Source organism: Caretta caretta, chromosome 2 (assembly GCF_965140235.1).
Source record: "Caretta caretta isolate rCarCar2 chromosome 2, rCarCar1.hap1, whole genome shotgun sequence".
NCBI lineage: Eukaryota > Metazoa > Chordata > Testudines > Cheloniidae > Caretta > Caretta caretta.
Genome location: NC_134207.1, coordinates 14,369,007 through 14,384,234, shown reverse-complemented (window position 1 = coordinate 14,384,234; position 15,228 = coordinate 14,369,007). Strand labels below are relative to the sequence as shown.

The 15,228-nt window shown below is 38.5% G+C and overlaps 1 protein-coding gene across 3 annotated transcripts in view; it reads left to right on the top strand.

Annotated features, from left to right (window-relative positions):
- Positions 1-15,228, top strand: part of KHDRBS3 (KH RNA binding domain containing, signal transduction associated 3) — a 205,368-nt gene that overhangs the window by 45,206 nt on the left and 144,934 nt on the right. For all 3 annotated transcript variants that reach the window (XR_007355434.2, XM_048841719.2, XM_048841720.2), the window contains exon 2: positions 12,941-13,059. Coding sequence is in view for 2 of the 3 variants with exons in the window: in XM_048841719.2 (XP_048697676.1) it covers positions 12,941-13,059 (119 nt within the window). In the remaining variant the exon portion in view is untranslated. The remainder of the gene's footprint in view (positions 1-12,940; positions 13,060-15,228) is intronic.

The following is a 15,228-nucleotide window of genomic DNA, read 5'->3' as shown; positions in this document are numbered from 1 at the left end:
ATCAGGAAGTGCCAAAAAAAGTGCTTCTCCATTTACATGTAATCTAAGTAGTGTTAAAAGTTCAGTTTCCTACCACTTGTGTGTTTGTAGAATATTTTTTCCACTAAAGAGAGTGGTTGCTGGTCTGAAAAGAAACCGTTCAGTCACCAACATAAGTATTTTGGGTAAGGAATATTTTAAAGCAAGATCACAGTGACTGAAGACCTGTTATCTTCATATCTTCCTTCGCTTAGTATCTAGAGTGTTTGTCTTGTATATAGTTCTACACATAGTAGGTATAAGTTTACATTATAACAATCTCTTTAGTGTGGGACCACCAGTGCCAGCTTGGTGCCCCATTCTCCTTGCTTCAAGGCCTGCCGTTCATGTAACAGGTCTGTGCCAGTGAGTGACCCTCATCCCAGTTGCATTAAGGTGCATTTGAGTGACAAATGTCACATTTGTAGGGAGGTCAAACTCTGTTTTGAAAAAAGAACAGGGCTGCCAGACTTAAGTATCTGCTCAGTGTCTGTACTTGATCCACCATTGGAACCCACCTGCTTTAAATGGGTACTGAGCACTTCAGAGTTTATAAGAAATGCTCCTCCTCCTCTAAGAGTCATGAGCCAGATGTGCATCGCCAGTGTCTAAGAAGAACTTCTGTAAGTCCTAAGGAACCAGTACTGGGACCTACCACAAGGAAGGCACCGAGTCTCAAAATGACTCTCAGGTGTATCCTAAAAAGTTGCACCCTCTGGAGCAATCCTATGAACCACAAAGGATTGACTCCAGAACCCAGGAAGGGTCCATTGATATAAATCCCTGAAGCATCAATGCACCTCTTGGAACCACAGATTCAAGACTCCTTCTGGTGCTGTTGACACCCGAGGTGTTTGAGGCAGATAGGAAGTAACTTGACCTCTTCTGTGATTCAAGAGCCTTGCATGGTACTGACATTGGAACCACGTGCTCCTGCAGTATCAATTCTAGCCCCAGAGCATCGATCAGTACTGACTACTTCTACTCATGTGGCACCTCTGTGGAAGACTGAGTCTAGAGGCAAGCCAGCAATGATTTTGCCAGTACCCCCATCTCAAGACCTACAGGTTCAGTTCCTGTGTGGTCAGAGGAATCAGAGTTGTAGGACTGGAATGGACCTTGAGAGGTTTTCTAGTCCAGTCCCCTGCACTCATGACAAGATTAAGTATTATCGGACCATCCCTGTCTAACCTGTTTTTTACAAATCTCCAGTGTTTGGAGATTCCACAATCACCCTAAGCAATTTATTCCAGTGCTTAACTACCTAGACAGTAAGGACGTTTTTCCTAATATCCAATCTAAACTGCCCTTACTGCAATTTAAGCCCACTGCTTCTTGTCCTATCCTCTGAGATTAACTAGAACAATTTTTTTCCCTCGTCCTTGTATGTACCCTTTTATGTACTTAAACTGTTAGCATGTCCTCCCTCAGTCTGTGCTTCTCCACACTAAACAAACCCAGTTTCTTAAATCTTCCCTCATAGGTAAAGTTTTCTAGACCTTTAGTAATTTTTGTTGCTCTTCTTCTTTAGACTTCTCCGATTTGTCCACATCTTTCCTGAAATGTGGCACCCAGAACTGGACACCAGTACTCCAGTTGAGGTCTAATCAGCATGGAGTAGAGTGGAAGAATTACTACTTGTTTTGCTTACAACACTCCTGCTAATACATCCCAGAATAACGTTCACTTTTTTTTGCAGCAGTGTTGCACTGTTGACTCATATTTAGCTTGTGATCCACTATGACTCCCAGATCCCTTTCTGCAATACCCCTTCCTAGGCAGTCATTTCCTATTTTGTATGTGTGCAGCTGGTTGTTTATTACTAAGTGGAGTACTTTGCATTTGTCCTAATTGAACTTCATCCTATTTACTTCAGACCATTTTTTCCAGTTTGTCCAGATCACTTTGAATTTTAAGCCTATCCTCCAAAGCATTCTCAACCCCTCCTAGTTTGGTATCATTGGCAAACTTTATAAGTGTGCTCTCTCTGCCATTATTAAATTATTGATGGAGATATTGAATAGACCCAGAGCCAGAACTGATCCCTGCAGGACCCGCCCCCCCCCTTATATGCCCTTTCAGCTTGACTGTGAGCCACTGATAATTGAGTGGTTTTCCAACCGGTTATGCACACATCTTTATAATAGCTCCATCTAGGTTGTATTTCCCTAATTTGTTTGAGAAGGTCATGTGAGACGGTATCAAAAGCCTTCCCCCCCCATCCATAAGGCTTTTTACCCTGTCAAAGAAAGCTATTGGGTTGGTTTGTCATGATTTGTTCTTGACAAATTCATGTTGAACTGTTACTTGTCACCGTATTCTCTCCTAGATGTTAGCAAATTGATTACTTAATTATTTGCTTCATTATCTTTTTGGGTACTGAAGTTGAGCTGACAGGTTTTTAATTCCCCAGGTTGTCCTTATTTATTTGCCCCTTTCCAGTCCTCTGGAATCTCTGCCATCTTCCAGATAATCCTAATGGCTCAGATATCTCCTCAGTCAATTCCTTGAGTATTCTAGGATGTATTTCATCAGGCCCTGGTGACTTGAAGACATCTAAGTTGTCTAAATAATTTTTAAGTTGTTCTTTCCCTACTTCAGCCTCTGATCCTACTTCATTTTCATTGGCATTCTTTAAGTTAGATGTCCAATTCCTACTAAACTTTTTGCTGAAAACTGAAACAAAAAAGTCATTTAGCACTTTTTCTGTTTGTTTTTTCTCCCTTCATTGAGTAACTGGCTTATCCTTTCCTTGGTTTTCCTCTTGCTTCTAATGTATTTGTAAAATGTTTTCTTGTTACTTTGTGTGTCTAGCTAGTTGACTTTCATTTTGTACCTTGGCCTTTCTAAGTCTTGTCCCTACTTACTTGTGGCATTTTGTTCATATTCTTTGTAATTTGACCTAGTTTTCACTTTTTGTAGGACTCTCTTGAGTTTCAGATCATTGAAGATCTCCTGGTTAAGCCAGGTGGTCTCTTTCCATACTTTTTCTTTCCTATGCAGTGGGATCGTTTGCTTTTGTGCCCTTAATATAGTCTCTCTTTTTTGAAAAACTGCACTCTCTTGAACTGTTTTTTCTCCTTAGGCTTGCTTCCCATGGGATCTTGTTTACCAACTCCCTAAGTTTGCTAAAGTCTGCCTTCTTGAAATCCATTCTCTTTATTGTGCTGTTTTCCCTCCTATCATTCCTTAGAATCATGAACAACTAATCATTTCATGATCATTTTCCCCGAAGCTGCCTTCCACTTTCAAATTCTTAACCAGTTCTTTCCCATTTGTCAAATCTAGAGCAGCTTCTCTCCTAGTATCTTTCTCCACCCTCTGAAATGAAAATTATCTCCCATACATTCCAAAAACTTATTGGATAATCTGTGGCTTGTTGTGTTCTTTTCCAAGCAGATGTCTTGGTCGTTGAAGTCCCCCATCACCACCAAGTCCAGTGCTTTGGATGATTTTGTTTATAAAAAGCCTCATCCACCTGTTCTGCTTGGTTAGGTGTTCTGTAGTAGACCCCTACCATGATATCACCCTTGGTTTTTCCCCCATTTATCCTCATCCAGGGACTTTCAACAAGTCTGTCTCCTATTTCCATCTCAACTTAAGTCCAACTGTATACATTTTTGATGTATAAGGCAACACCTCCTCCCTTTTTTCCCTGCCTGTCCTTCCTGAGCAAGCTGTACCTTTCTATACCAATATTAGAGTCCTGTGTATTATCCCATCAATTCTGTGTTGCCAGCAATGTCCGTTCTTTTTATTAACTAGTATTTCTAGTTATTCCTGCTTATTCCCCACACTTCTCACATTTAGGATGCAGACATCTAAGATACTGATTTGATTTTCTCCCTATGTTCTCTCTTGTCTCTCTTATCACTGCTATAACATTCTATGCTTCCCCCCCCCCCCCCAGATTCTGACCCTTCTCTTTTTGACTGACTTTCCTGGGGACTTTTGTCTTCTGCTCCCATCGAACCTAGTTTAAAGCTCTCTTCACTATGTTTGCCAGTTTGTATGCGAAGATGTTCTTCACCTTCCATGATAGCATTCCTTCTTCCCTGAACAACATCCTGTGGTCCAGGAAGCTGAAGTCCTCCTGGTGACACCATTTTCACAGTCAGGCATTCACCTCCAGGAAATGGACTCCTCATAGGACTTGGAAATTGGATCCACTGTATCCTGATCTGAGCTTGCCCAACAGCCCTAGTGAAGTGCTTGTCCACTGTAGTACAGTTCAGCCTCAGCATTTTAAGAGTCAGTGGCATTCTCAGAATTGGTCCCACATCCTTACTGATGGCCCTTCTGGATTTCTTGGGACTCACTTCCACAATCCAGAACCTTTCTCCTCCCTTACCGCACCTCAAGATCAATCAGGCACTGGCAGCATTTAAAGGAAGGTCACCATCTTGTTTCGCTTTGATTTGTTGTAGTAGTTAGTTGAATTTCTAGCTATAATCTTTAATAGAGACATTTTTGTCTTGTCAGCTTTTAGATGCTTTATAGCATCTGGTCTTTTATATAGAGTTTTCATTGAAGTCAATGATGGGTGTATAAAGAATGGAGGATTGGGCTCTTTTGTTCACTTCCGTCTGAAATAGAAACAGTTGCACTTATATAAATTATTATATGGTTGGCTGGATTTGGCACAGTGTCAAGTGAAAGTTTTCTGAACTTGAAGGTAGATAAAACTGATATTTCCTTTGGCTTCCTGTCAAGGATACATATTTGTTGCTGATCTTGCTTCTTTTAAATATTCTTTCAAGTGAATCTGTTTCGGTTTTAAACTGTAGTGTAAAACATTACTAGTATAACCACAGTATCTTCCCTATGGTTATACTAAGGCCCCAATCCTACAAAAAATTATGTGTAGTGTGTAGCATGGGTTCTCAAACTGGGGGTCACAACCCCTCGGAGTCACAATGTTATTACGTGGGGGGTCGTGAGCTGTTAGAGTCCACCCCAAAACCTGCTTTGCTGCCATCATTTCTAATAGTGCTAAATATTTTTAAAGTGTTTAATTTATAAGGGGGGGGGGGTCACATTCAGAGGCTTGCAGTGTGAAAGGTGTCACCATTACAAAAGTTTGAGAACCACTGGTGTGTAGGCATATTGCATCAGTTGCTTAACCTTTCTGCTAAAGTTAAAACTTTTTGAAAAAGGAAATCTAAGGCCTGTCTATCCAGGGGAAACTTTCTAATAGGTTTAAAACGGATTCAGCTAACATGATTTTAAAATTTGGTTAAAGCTAGTATAGACCCAGTTTAGTTGGCTTCAGCAGCGTGACCCATGTTTACTGAACCAGTTTCAAATGATCCTAAGAATAAGGTGGTCTTGAATCTGGTGGGGGGGATGGAGTGGATTTGGATACCTTAAATCAATGTGGTATCATGAGACCATTCAAATATATTTGTTAAAACTAACTTAAGTCCCACATTTATATATTCTATATATTTTCACTTGGGTATTGATTGCAAAGTGCTTTGGGGTCAGTGGACAGAAGATATTTTAAAAACTACTTATTTTGTGTCTGGATCTGATCCTAAAGTGTTGAAATGTGGGGCTGGACCAGTTAAGTTATAATTACTGTTTCTTCAGTACTTCCTTACGCTGTTGACTATCCTATTCTCTTGTCCATTTTAGATTGTTCAGTCAGGTCCGTTGCTATAACTTGTCAACAAACTTTCAGTCATTTCCTTTTAGAAGCTCTGAATTCATACTATTCGAAAAAGGAAAAAAAGTACTAGCCCTGCTGACTTTTTACATTATGTAAAGTGATTAGGTTTTGTGCAAAAGAAGTTTGGTGAAGAGTCTTATATTTTATGGCCACTGTACCTGTTTGAAAATAATAGTGATGTGGTTTCTTGTCTCTCTTTTCCAGGTTTGCAGATACAAAAATTGTTCTCGGTTATTTTTGTTATTCATAATTGAGCTGTAAGCACAGCATCAGTAGTTTTAGAAAACCTAGACATAAGTAGAGAGACTGCATGAAAACTTCAGTGTATTGCTGTAAGAACATCCCTTTTAGATTAGGAAATGCATTTTTAGCTCTCATCCTTGCATCTGTCATGTTGGGAAAAAAATAGCCCTCCTAGTGGGAGAAACCATCTTTTTGGATCTTGTTTAGGAGCTATAATCTCAGTGAGCTGGAAAACATTGCATCGGGAATTCAGTTTTGTGCAACATCGTTTGACACAACAGCCCACAAAAGAACAGACTATAGCAATACCTACTTCAGCTTTGAGTTTGACATTTTGGCCTCAGACTAAGGATGATGACAATTAAACAGATAAAGGCAGATATGCAGTACTTAAAAGCCTAAGCAATACCATTTAAATTGGAAATAACATGCCTGACTATTGTAGTTCTCTGATAGGAAGATTAATTCTAGTTTGGGATTAAAGTTAAAGAAGTCTACTTTGCCATTATCTAATATATTCAATAATGTTGTATTGTGTCATATGGGTTAATCGGCAAGCAATCATTGCTTAGCCTTCTCTGCTGTGGATAAAAAAAACCCACGTAATTATTCATTCAGCCGAATTCCTAGACGAATGCAAATGCTACATCTATGGCCTGAGAACATGGGATTTTAATCCCTTGGCATTATCAGAAGCCTTAATCACATGTTCATTTATTATTTCTGAACAAGGAGACTGCACTGTCCCACAAATCCGAGTAGTACAGAATGTAATCTCGGGATTAGGGAAAGCAAATCCTCCTATCTGTTCGACCTTGAAAATCTGATTGGATTTGCTCTTTGGACTGGCGTAGTTTTCCCCAATTAAGTTAAGCTTGATATACATGAATATTTGTCAAATGAGTCTTGTATATCTTATGAGTGTATACTCTGATGCTAAAACTTTTGGTGTTCATGCTTTCCTGAAAGGGGGTTGGAAGTAGGAAGAAATGAGCAGAAAGAGAAAAAAAGATACAGGTAAAAATAAATTGGCTCTGCAATGCATAATAATTTTTTCTGTGTTTCTTTAGTGTTACAACAGCCAACAGGACATTGCTGTAGGGTTTTTTTTTTAATGCTCTTTCAGAATCCAATTCAATTTTATGATAACATGAACTAGCACAAATCTTGGAACAGCAGTTTATTATTATTCTGTTAAAACAGAGTAATAGGAGAAGTCTTGTGTTTTTTTGTTTTTAGTACTAACATTGTGACTATTGGGGGAAGGTTTATTATTACTGGAAGAAGAGTAATTCATTTTAGGAAAAAAAGCCTGACTATGGCAATTTTTAAAAGAACATCTGTTATTTACCAGCAAGTTATGAGTGGTCCTTTAAGGATTTACAAAATAGTTGTATTGAGGCTAAGAAAAAGCTTGAAAAACATTGGGAAAGCAAGACATGTAGGATAGGTCAAATGGCTGGTCGATAAAATGTACATTGATATGCCTTGCTCTGGACAGAAATGCTAATATTCAGATGAATCAATGAATTTTCACTTATCTGTGATACATATTTTGAATTAACTAATTATCTATCATTGGTGAATGAATACAATATCTTAAAGCTACCTGTTTTTATAGCATTTTATGTCCCAGATAATACATATTTTTACTAATATCAACTTAAATCTAATTTAGAAATTTAAAATATTTGAAGTAGGACAAATTACAATAAAATTACATGTAAACAAATATTAAGTGGATTGATTGTCCTTAAAGTGAGGTACTTAAGAACACTGAGTTCATATATATTCATTACTCTTCATTTTGTAGAGTAAAATCTCATTTTAAGAGAATAGCATATTTTACAGTGTGCTCATGATGGTAGGCAACTAATCCCTATGTCTATTGAATAGCACATATAGGCATTGTGGGAGCTTTTATTTTACTTATCATCCAATGTATCTTAATTCTGTAAGCAGCTCTTGGTCAGACTGCTGATTATCTTCAGTTGTGTGACTTTTTTGTTCTTTGCCATCAGTGTACATAAAAGCCTAGAGTGAACCACCATTCATTGCAAAAGTAGATTTTAAAGTTTTATTAAAAGTCCTTTCTGATTTGGTTTAGAACTAGTTAAATTTGCTTGTTGCCCTGGGAAAAGAGGAATAAATCTTAAGTCATCTGTTCAATTGAGTGCAACAGTGCATGACTTCAGCTTTAATTAGTAGAAGAAAACAAACCTCAGTTTTTATTTGGTTATGCTGAGATGAGAAACCTTTTTAATAAGAAAAACATGACTGTTTACAGGTTAGCTCACCTGCAGAGATAAACAATGCCAAATAATTTCTTTTCTAGTAAACTTACTTTAATTCATAGAATAAGTTATGTGTTTCTTACATATAATCTATTAATACGTTAGTTTCATAATCAGAAGTCACTGCAAATTTAACTTACTCCTGCACAGTACGTGCCCAGAAGTCTCAATTTTGAGTGGCGCTTTTATCTCCGTGAAACAAAATAAAACAAGTAAAAGTGTACCTTGGAAACTTTTTTGTTTTACTTTCCACCTCTATGCAATTTCTAGTAAAAATTGTTATACAAAGGATGGGAAATAATGAAATCTGAGGCTTATATATTTCTATTATTGTAGTTAATTTGTTTCAATCACAGGCAATAAATACATAGGCAAAATATTATATTACAAACAATTAATATACAACGTGTTGTGATCTTTCATGAGATGTTATGTCAGTAAAATGGGACCAGTGTTGAATAACCAAAGTCTTTTAAATGATAAAGCTTTGGGTTTATCTGGAGTCTATATATCTTTAGTATGTTGTCTTTTGATGTTGCAATTAACACACACACTTTCTCCCACTTTTTCCATATTAAATATTGCAGAATTTATTTTAGTTGAGTAAACAGCCTCTTAAAAAGTTTTGTAATATGCTGACCTTATTAGCTGAGCGATATATAACATAGATGATTATAATCAAGTTTACCTTGCTTGGAAAAAGGCATTCTAGCTAGTTTAGTATTTTAGAGAGTACTACACTCGACGTGAACTGGAGATATAAATCTATAAAAAGGAAAAGCTTTATAACTTTAAATGGATCATTAAACTTCAATCTTCGTATAACCTAAATTCCTAACTGTTGTAGATACACACTCTTGTCAATTTCACCTGAAAGTAAATTTCAAGCTAACTTTACATTTGACTCAGTTGTCAAAATGCACTAGGACTTTAAAATTAAAGAGATGGCCAACAGATATTTGTGACATCTAAAAATAGTTTTGGTTTTATTTTTGCATTTATTAACTTTGAAATTTATTTCAGTAGCCAAACTTTAGAAGCACACCCTACCAGAAACTTTTTTATCTTCATTTGTGAATCCTGTTTTTGTTTAATTTGTAGGGTCATAGGAAATACATACTCATGCTTATTATCTGTATTAATTTCTTACTTTTTGTTTGCTGTGTGAAAGTCTATCCTAAAAATAAAAACAGTTAAATTTCAGTAGTGAGGAAAAATGTGAGCTGATTGATCTGTTAGCTGTCCCTCAAATTTTATTGCAGTGATGAACAAGAATGACTTGGTATTCATTAAAATCAATTACTAATGATCCAAAGCTGCCTATTTACCAGTAGGAATAGATTTGTTGTTGAGCTAGTTTTAGTTCCTTCTAAATTTTTTCTGCTAGCAGTGAAGGAGACAAATTAGTTTGTGAGAGCATACCTTGAAGACACTCTGGTTCTCTTAGTCATTTTTTAAATAATTCAGAGTTTTGTGTCGACCCAAAGCAAAAATGTGGGGAATAAACAAGACTCTGTTCCTGCATGACTGATGTCATTAGAAGCTTTGCTATTTAATTCAGTGGGTGTAGGATCAAGCCTACGTTGAATAAACTTTTAACAGGTGTTTCAATAAATTTTGTTCCTGTTGACAAAGGGCTGTTATAGGTTCAACAAGGACAAGTGCAGAGTCCTGCACTTAAGACGGAAGAATCCCGTGCACCGCTACAGACTAGGGACCAAATGGCGCGGCAGCAGTTCTGCAGAAAAGGACCTAGGGGTTACAGTGGACGAGAAGCTGGATATGAGTCAACAGTGTGCCCTTGTTGCCAAGAAGGCCAATGGCATTTTGGGATGTATAAGTAAAGGCATTGCCAACAGATCGAGGGACGTGATCGTTCCCCTCTGTTCGACATTGGTGAGGCCTCATCTGGAGTACTGTGTCCAGTTTTGGGCCCCACACTACAAGAAGGATGTGGAAAAATTGGAAAGAGTCCAGCAGAGGGCAACAAAAATGATTAGGGGATTGGAACACATGAGTTATGAGGAGAGGCGGAGGGAACTGGGATTGTTTAGTCTGCAGAAGAGAAGAATGAGGGGGGATTTGATAGCTGTTTTCAACTACCTGAAAGGGGGTTCTAAAGAGGATGGCTCTAGACTGTTCTCAGTGGTAGCTGATGACAGAACAAGGAGTAGCGGTCTCAAGTTGCAGTGGGGGAGGTTTAGGTTGGATAGTAGGAAAAACTTTTTCACTAGGAGGGTGGTGAAACATTGGAATGCGTTATCTAGGGAGGTAGTGGAATCTCCTTCCTTAGATATTTTTAAGGTCAGGCTTGACAAAGCCCTAGCTGGGATGATTTAGTTGGGGATTGGTCCTACTTTGAGCAGGGGGTTGGACTAGATGACCTCCTGAGGTCCCTTCCAACCCTGATATTCTATGATTCTTGTCTACACTACCCACCGAATTGGCAAGCAGCGATCGATGCAGCAGGGGTCGATTAAATTGACCGCTGAGCACTCTCCTGTCAACTCCAGTACTCCACCAGAATGAGGCGCACAAGCGGAGTCTATGGGAGAGCATCAGCTATATACTTACCGCACTGAAGGCACAGTGGTAAATAGATCTAAGTACGTCAACTTCAGCTAGGCTATTCACGCAACTTCAGCTACGTGATTTTTAGATTATACTACTGCGCAGTAGTATAGACAAGCCCAAACAAAAGTCATGGTAGTTGCCATCAGTTTGCAGAGCGGTTTACTGACAAAGGCCCCTGATCTTTTAATATGACATCATGGGGGAGGGGGACCCTATGCCTGTATGGAGCACTTCTAAAATCAGCTGGGCTCTGTGTGGGCACAGGACTCCACATCTGGTTAACATATTGCAGGATCAGGGTTTAGGGCTCTAGTACTGCAAAGATTTAAGCACATGCAAAGCTTTACTCTTTGTTTTAAAGGAGACTGTGTTAAAGTAATGTGGAAAACGTAATGAGAGACCATAGATGTGGATGTGGAAATAACATTCTCAGGATGTTCAAAAGCATGAAGAGTGAATGTGTTTCTAACCATCATCCACAGGAATGTTATCATCTGTACTTTAACTTCAGTCTTAGACTTTTGGACTTGGCATGTGGTTATTTGTTTTGGTAGTTTGTAGCTTTAAACATTGGAAAGACTGTTTTTACTTCATCTGGAGGCTAACAGTAATGTGTGTAAGTAGATGTCAAACATATACAGTGGAGAATTATAACTCCTTTACAACTCTTGTTAAAATGTATGTTGAGAATAGGGAGTGAATTATGGAGGGAGAAGAGAATTTAAATACAAATAAACTATATACAATATTGTAATGGGGCACTCACCTGAAGTATCCACTAGCAGGAAGGTGTGGTACTGTAATTGTTTCCCCTACTTCTGGAGCCCGCTGTTGGTTGCCAACCTCACTAAGCTGGTCTTCAGTGGTTCGACCCTCTGGCGAAGTCACACCATCAAAATGGAGCCCTTTTGGGGTAGCAAAGCATTTGCCAAACTGTCTTCACCAGGTTTCAGAGCAGCAGCTGTGTTAGTCTGTATTCGCAAAGAGAAAAGGAGTACTTGTGGCACCTTAGAGACTAACACATTTATTTGAGCATAAGCTTTCGTGAGCTACAGCTCACTTCATCGGATGCATTCACCAGGGTCTTCACCTCCTATCTTTGGGCCCTTTAAATCCAGCTCTTCTCTCATGCTTCTAAAGGATCCTTGTCCCCTTCTTGGGGGCTTAGGCCACTTTGACAGTGGCTGGTATGGGAACCTGGGTCCACCTGCTATTTCAAGTTCCAATGCAGGCAGACACAGATACTGCTTCATTTAATTAGTTGCTGTTACAGTCCCTGGGCCTCTTCCCACCTGATCCCTTTACATCTACCTGTTTTACCTTAGGGTTAGAGTTCTCAGGTCCTCTCACTCCCAGATTTAGTGCAAACAGCCCATCAAGATCTTCTGGCCAGAACGGAGTACCCTCTAGCACTAGCCAGGAACTGACCAGCTAAGGCCCTGCAGCGTCTTTTAGCTGAGCTTGCTGAGTTCGGATTGTCTGCTTCCACAAGGCCTCTCTAGGCAGGCCTGGAGGACCCACCTTTGCCACCCTTTTCTAGGGCAGGGTGTAGTAGGCATACAGCCAAGGAAAGTCCAGGTACATTCCATCACATATATATAAATAAAAATTAAAGCACTTTAAAGAGGTTTTTTTTCAAATCAACTGTTTTGTGCTTAAGCTACAAGATTTGTTTTCTTAATTCAAGGGTTTTATAAAATCAAATAGAAATGTTCTCATGAGCTCTTGAGTTTTCATTGAATGACTTCCTTTTATTTAAAACTTGAAGTTTTGGAAGCTGAAACATGCAACAACATAAGGCAAATGCAGGAGAGCCCCCTAAAATGGTAGTTCAGACATTTCATTGTCCAAGCTGAGTAACTTCTAAGTCTTATAAATGATTCAGTGTGTGGTATAAATTATATTTTCTTAAATGTCAGTTGTAGTCCAAAGTGCTGATAGTAACAGATAAAGTATTTTAAAAAATTACCTTGACTCAAATATGTGGCTGTAGATTGCAGCCTAGGAGAGAAGTCAGTCTATTTTACAAGTTACACCCTGGTTTTGGAATTTTTGCTGCTATAAGTTATTCCTCTACTTGGGAACATGATATCCAGTTTAAAAAAAAATCAGTAACAGATTTTTGTACTTTTCTTTACAGAAATTGAGAAATTCCAAAAAGGGGAAGGAAAGGAAGAAGAAAAGTATATTGATGTAGTGATAAATAAAAATATGAAGCTGGGGCAGAAAGTGTTAATTCCAGTAAAACAATTCCCTAAGGTAAGTTAATTTGTTAGTAATTTAAAACTGGATCTTTGTAAGAATGTGATAGCAAAATATATTCAGTTGTTTAAGCAACAAAAGATTGTTCCTAAACCTAAGACAGTATTACCTACTCTTGCTCATGCTAGTCTATAGTTTATATTATATAGGTCTTATACGAGCTTCCTCACCATACTGCTCCAGATACATTTTCTGTGAACTGTAGATTTAAAGCTGTACCTATGTCTACCTGTGTGAAGGGAAGGCTACTTGTAACCCTCATTTCAAGCAGTAGAAAAAAGAAATATTTGTTTGTAGTACATTGAAACTAGCACATAACCAAAACCTCGAAGATATTGCAGCTGTTCTGTAACCTCTAATAATAAAAAAAGGAATAAAAAATACTTATAGTGACTTTAATCCATAGATCTCAAAGTAATTTTCAAAAGTAGGTAAGCATTATTATCCTGTTTTTTGCAGGTGGGGAGTCCAAGGACACACAAAGTGAAGTGACTTGCTTAAGGCTGCACAATGATTAGGTGGCAGAGCTGGGATTAGAACTTGGGCCTGCTGTCTCCTGGTCCTTTATACCACCCACTGGATATTGTTGCCTAGGTGGTTAACAAAATGATGCTAATAAATTAATATCAAATCACACAAATGTAGGGCTGGAAGAGGTTTGGATAGGTCAACTAGTCCAACTCTGCTCTGAGACAGGACCAAGTCTGAGGCTGTTCTAGATTTGATTTTGACAAATAGGGAGGAACTGGTTGAGAATTTGAAAGTGGAAGTCAACTTGGGTGAAAGTGATCGTGGAATGGTAGGAGGGAGAACAGCACAATGGATTTCCAGAAGGCAGACTTTAGCAAACTCAGGGAGTTGGTAGGTAACATCCCATGGGAAGCATGTCTAAGGGGAAAAACAATTGAAGGCAGCTGGCAGTTTTTCAAAGGCTATTGTGCCCTTAATAATATCTCTTTTCTATGCAGTGGGATAGTTTGAAGTATGGCAAGAGACCACCTGGCTTAACCAGGAGATCTTCAATGATCTAAAACTCAGTCCCACAAAAAGTGGAAACTTGGTCAGATTACAAAGGATGAATATAAACAACACAAGTATGTAGGGACAAAATTAGAAAAGCCAAGACACAAAATGAGATCAAACTAGTGAGGGACATTAAAAGGAAACAAGAAAAAAAATTCTACAAATACATTAGAAGCAAGAGGAAGACCAAGGACAGAGTAGGTCCATTACGCAATGGGGTAGGGGGGAGACCACAACAGAAAATGTGGAAATGGCAGAGGTGCTTAATTGCTTTTGTTTCGGTTTTCACCAAGAAGATTGATGACGATTGGATGTCTAACAGTGAATACCAGTGAAAATGAGGTAGGATCAGAGTCTAAAGAAAGAACAAGTACAAAATTATTTAGACAAGTTAGATGTCTTCAGATCACCAGGCCCTGATGAAATGCATCCTAGAATACTCAAGGAGCTGACTCAGAAGATATCTGAGCCATTAGCAATTATCTTTGAAAAGACATGGAAGACAGGAGACATTCCAGAAGACTGGAAAAGGGCAAATATAGTGCCAATCTATAAAAAGGGAAGGACAGACAACCCAGGGAATTAGACCAATCAGTTTAAGTTTAGTACCCGGAAAGATAATGGAGAAAATAATTAAGCAATCAATTTGTAAACATCTAGAAGAGAATAAGGTGATAAATAAGTCAGCATGGATTTGTCAAGAACAAATCATGTCAAACCAAACTGATACCCTGTCAAAGAAAGCTAACAAGCCTTGTGGATAGGGGGCGCACAGTAGATGTGATAGATCTTGACTTTAAGACTTTTGATATTATCTTGCATGACCGTCTCATAAACAAACTATGGAAATACAGCCTATATGGAGCTACAATAAGGTTGGAAAATCGTTCCCAGAGAGTAGTTATCAGAGGTTCACAGTCATGCCGGAAAGGCATAACGAGTGGGGACCCACAGGGAACGGTTCTGGGTCCGGTTCTGTTCAATATCTTCATCAGGGATTTAGATAATGGCATAGAGCATACACTTATAAAGTTTGTGGACGATACCAAGCTGGAAGGAGTTGCAAGTGCTTTGGATGACAGGATTAAAATTCAAAATGATCTGGACAAACTGGAGAAATGGTCTGAAGTAAATAGGATGAAA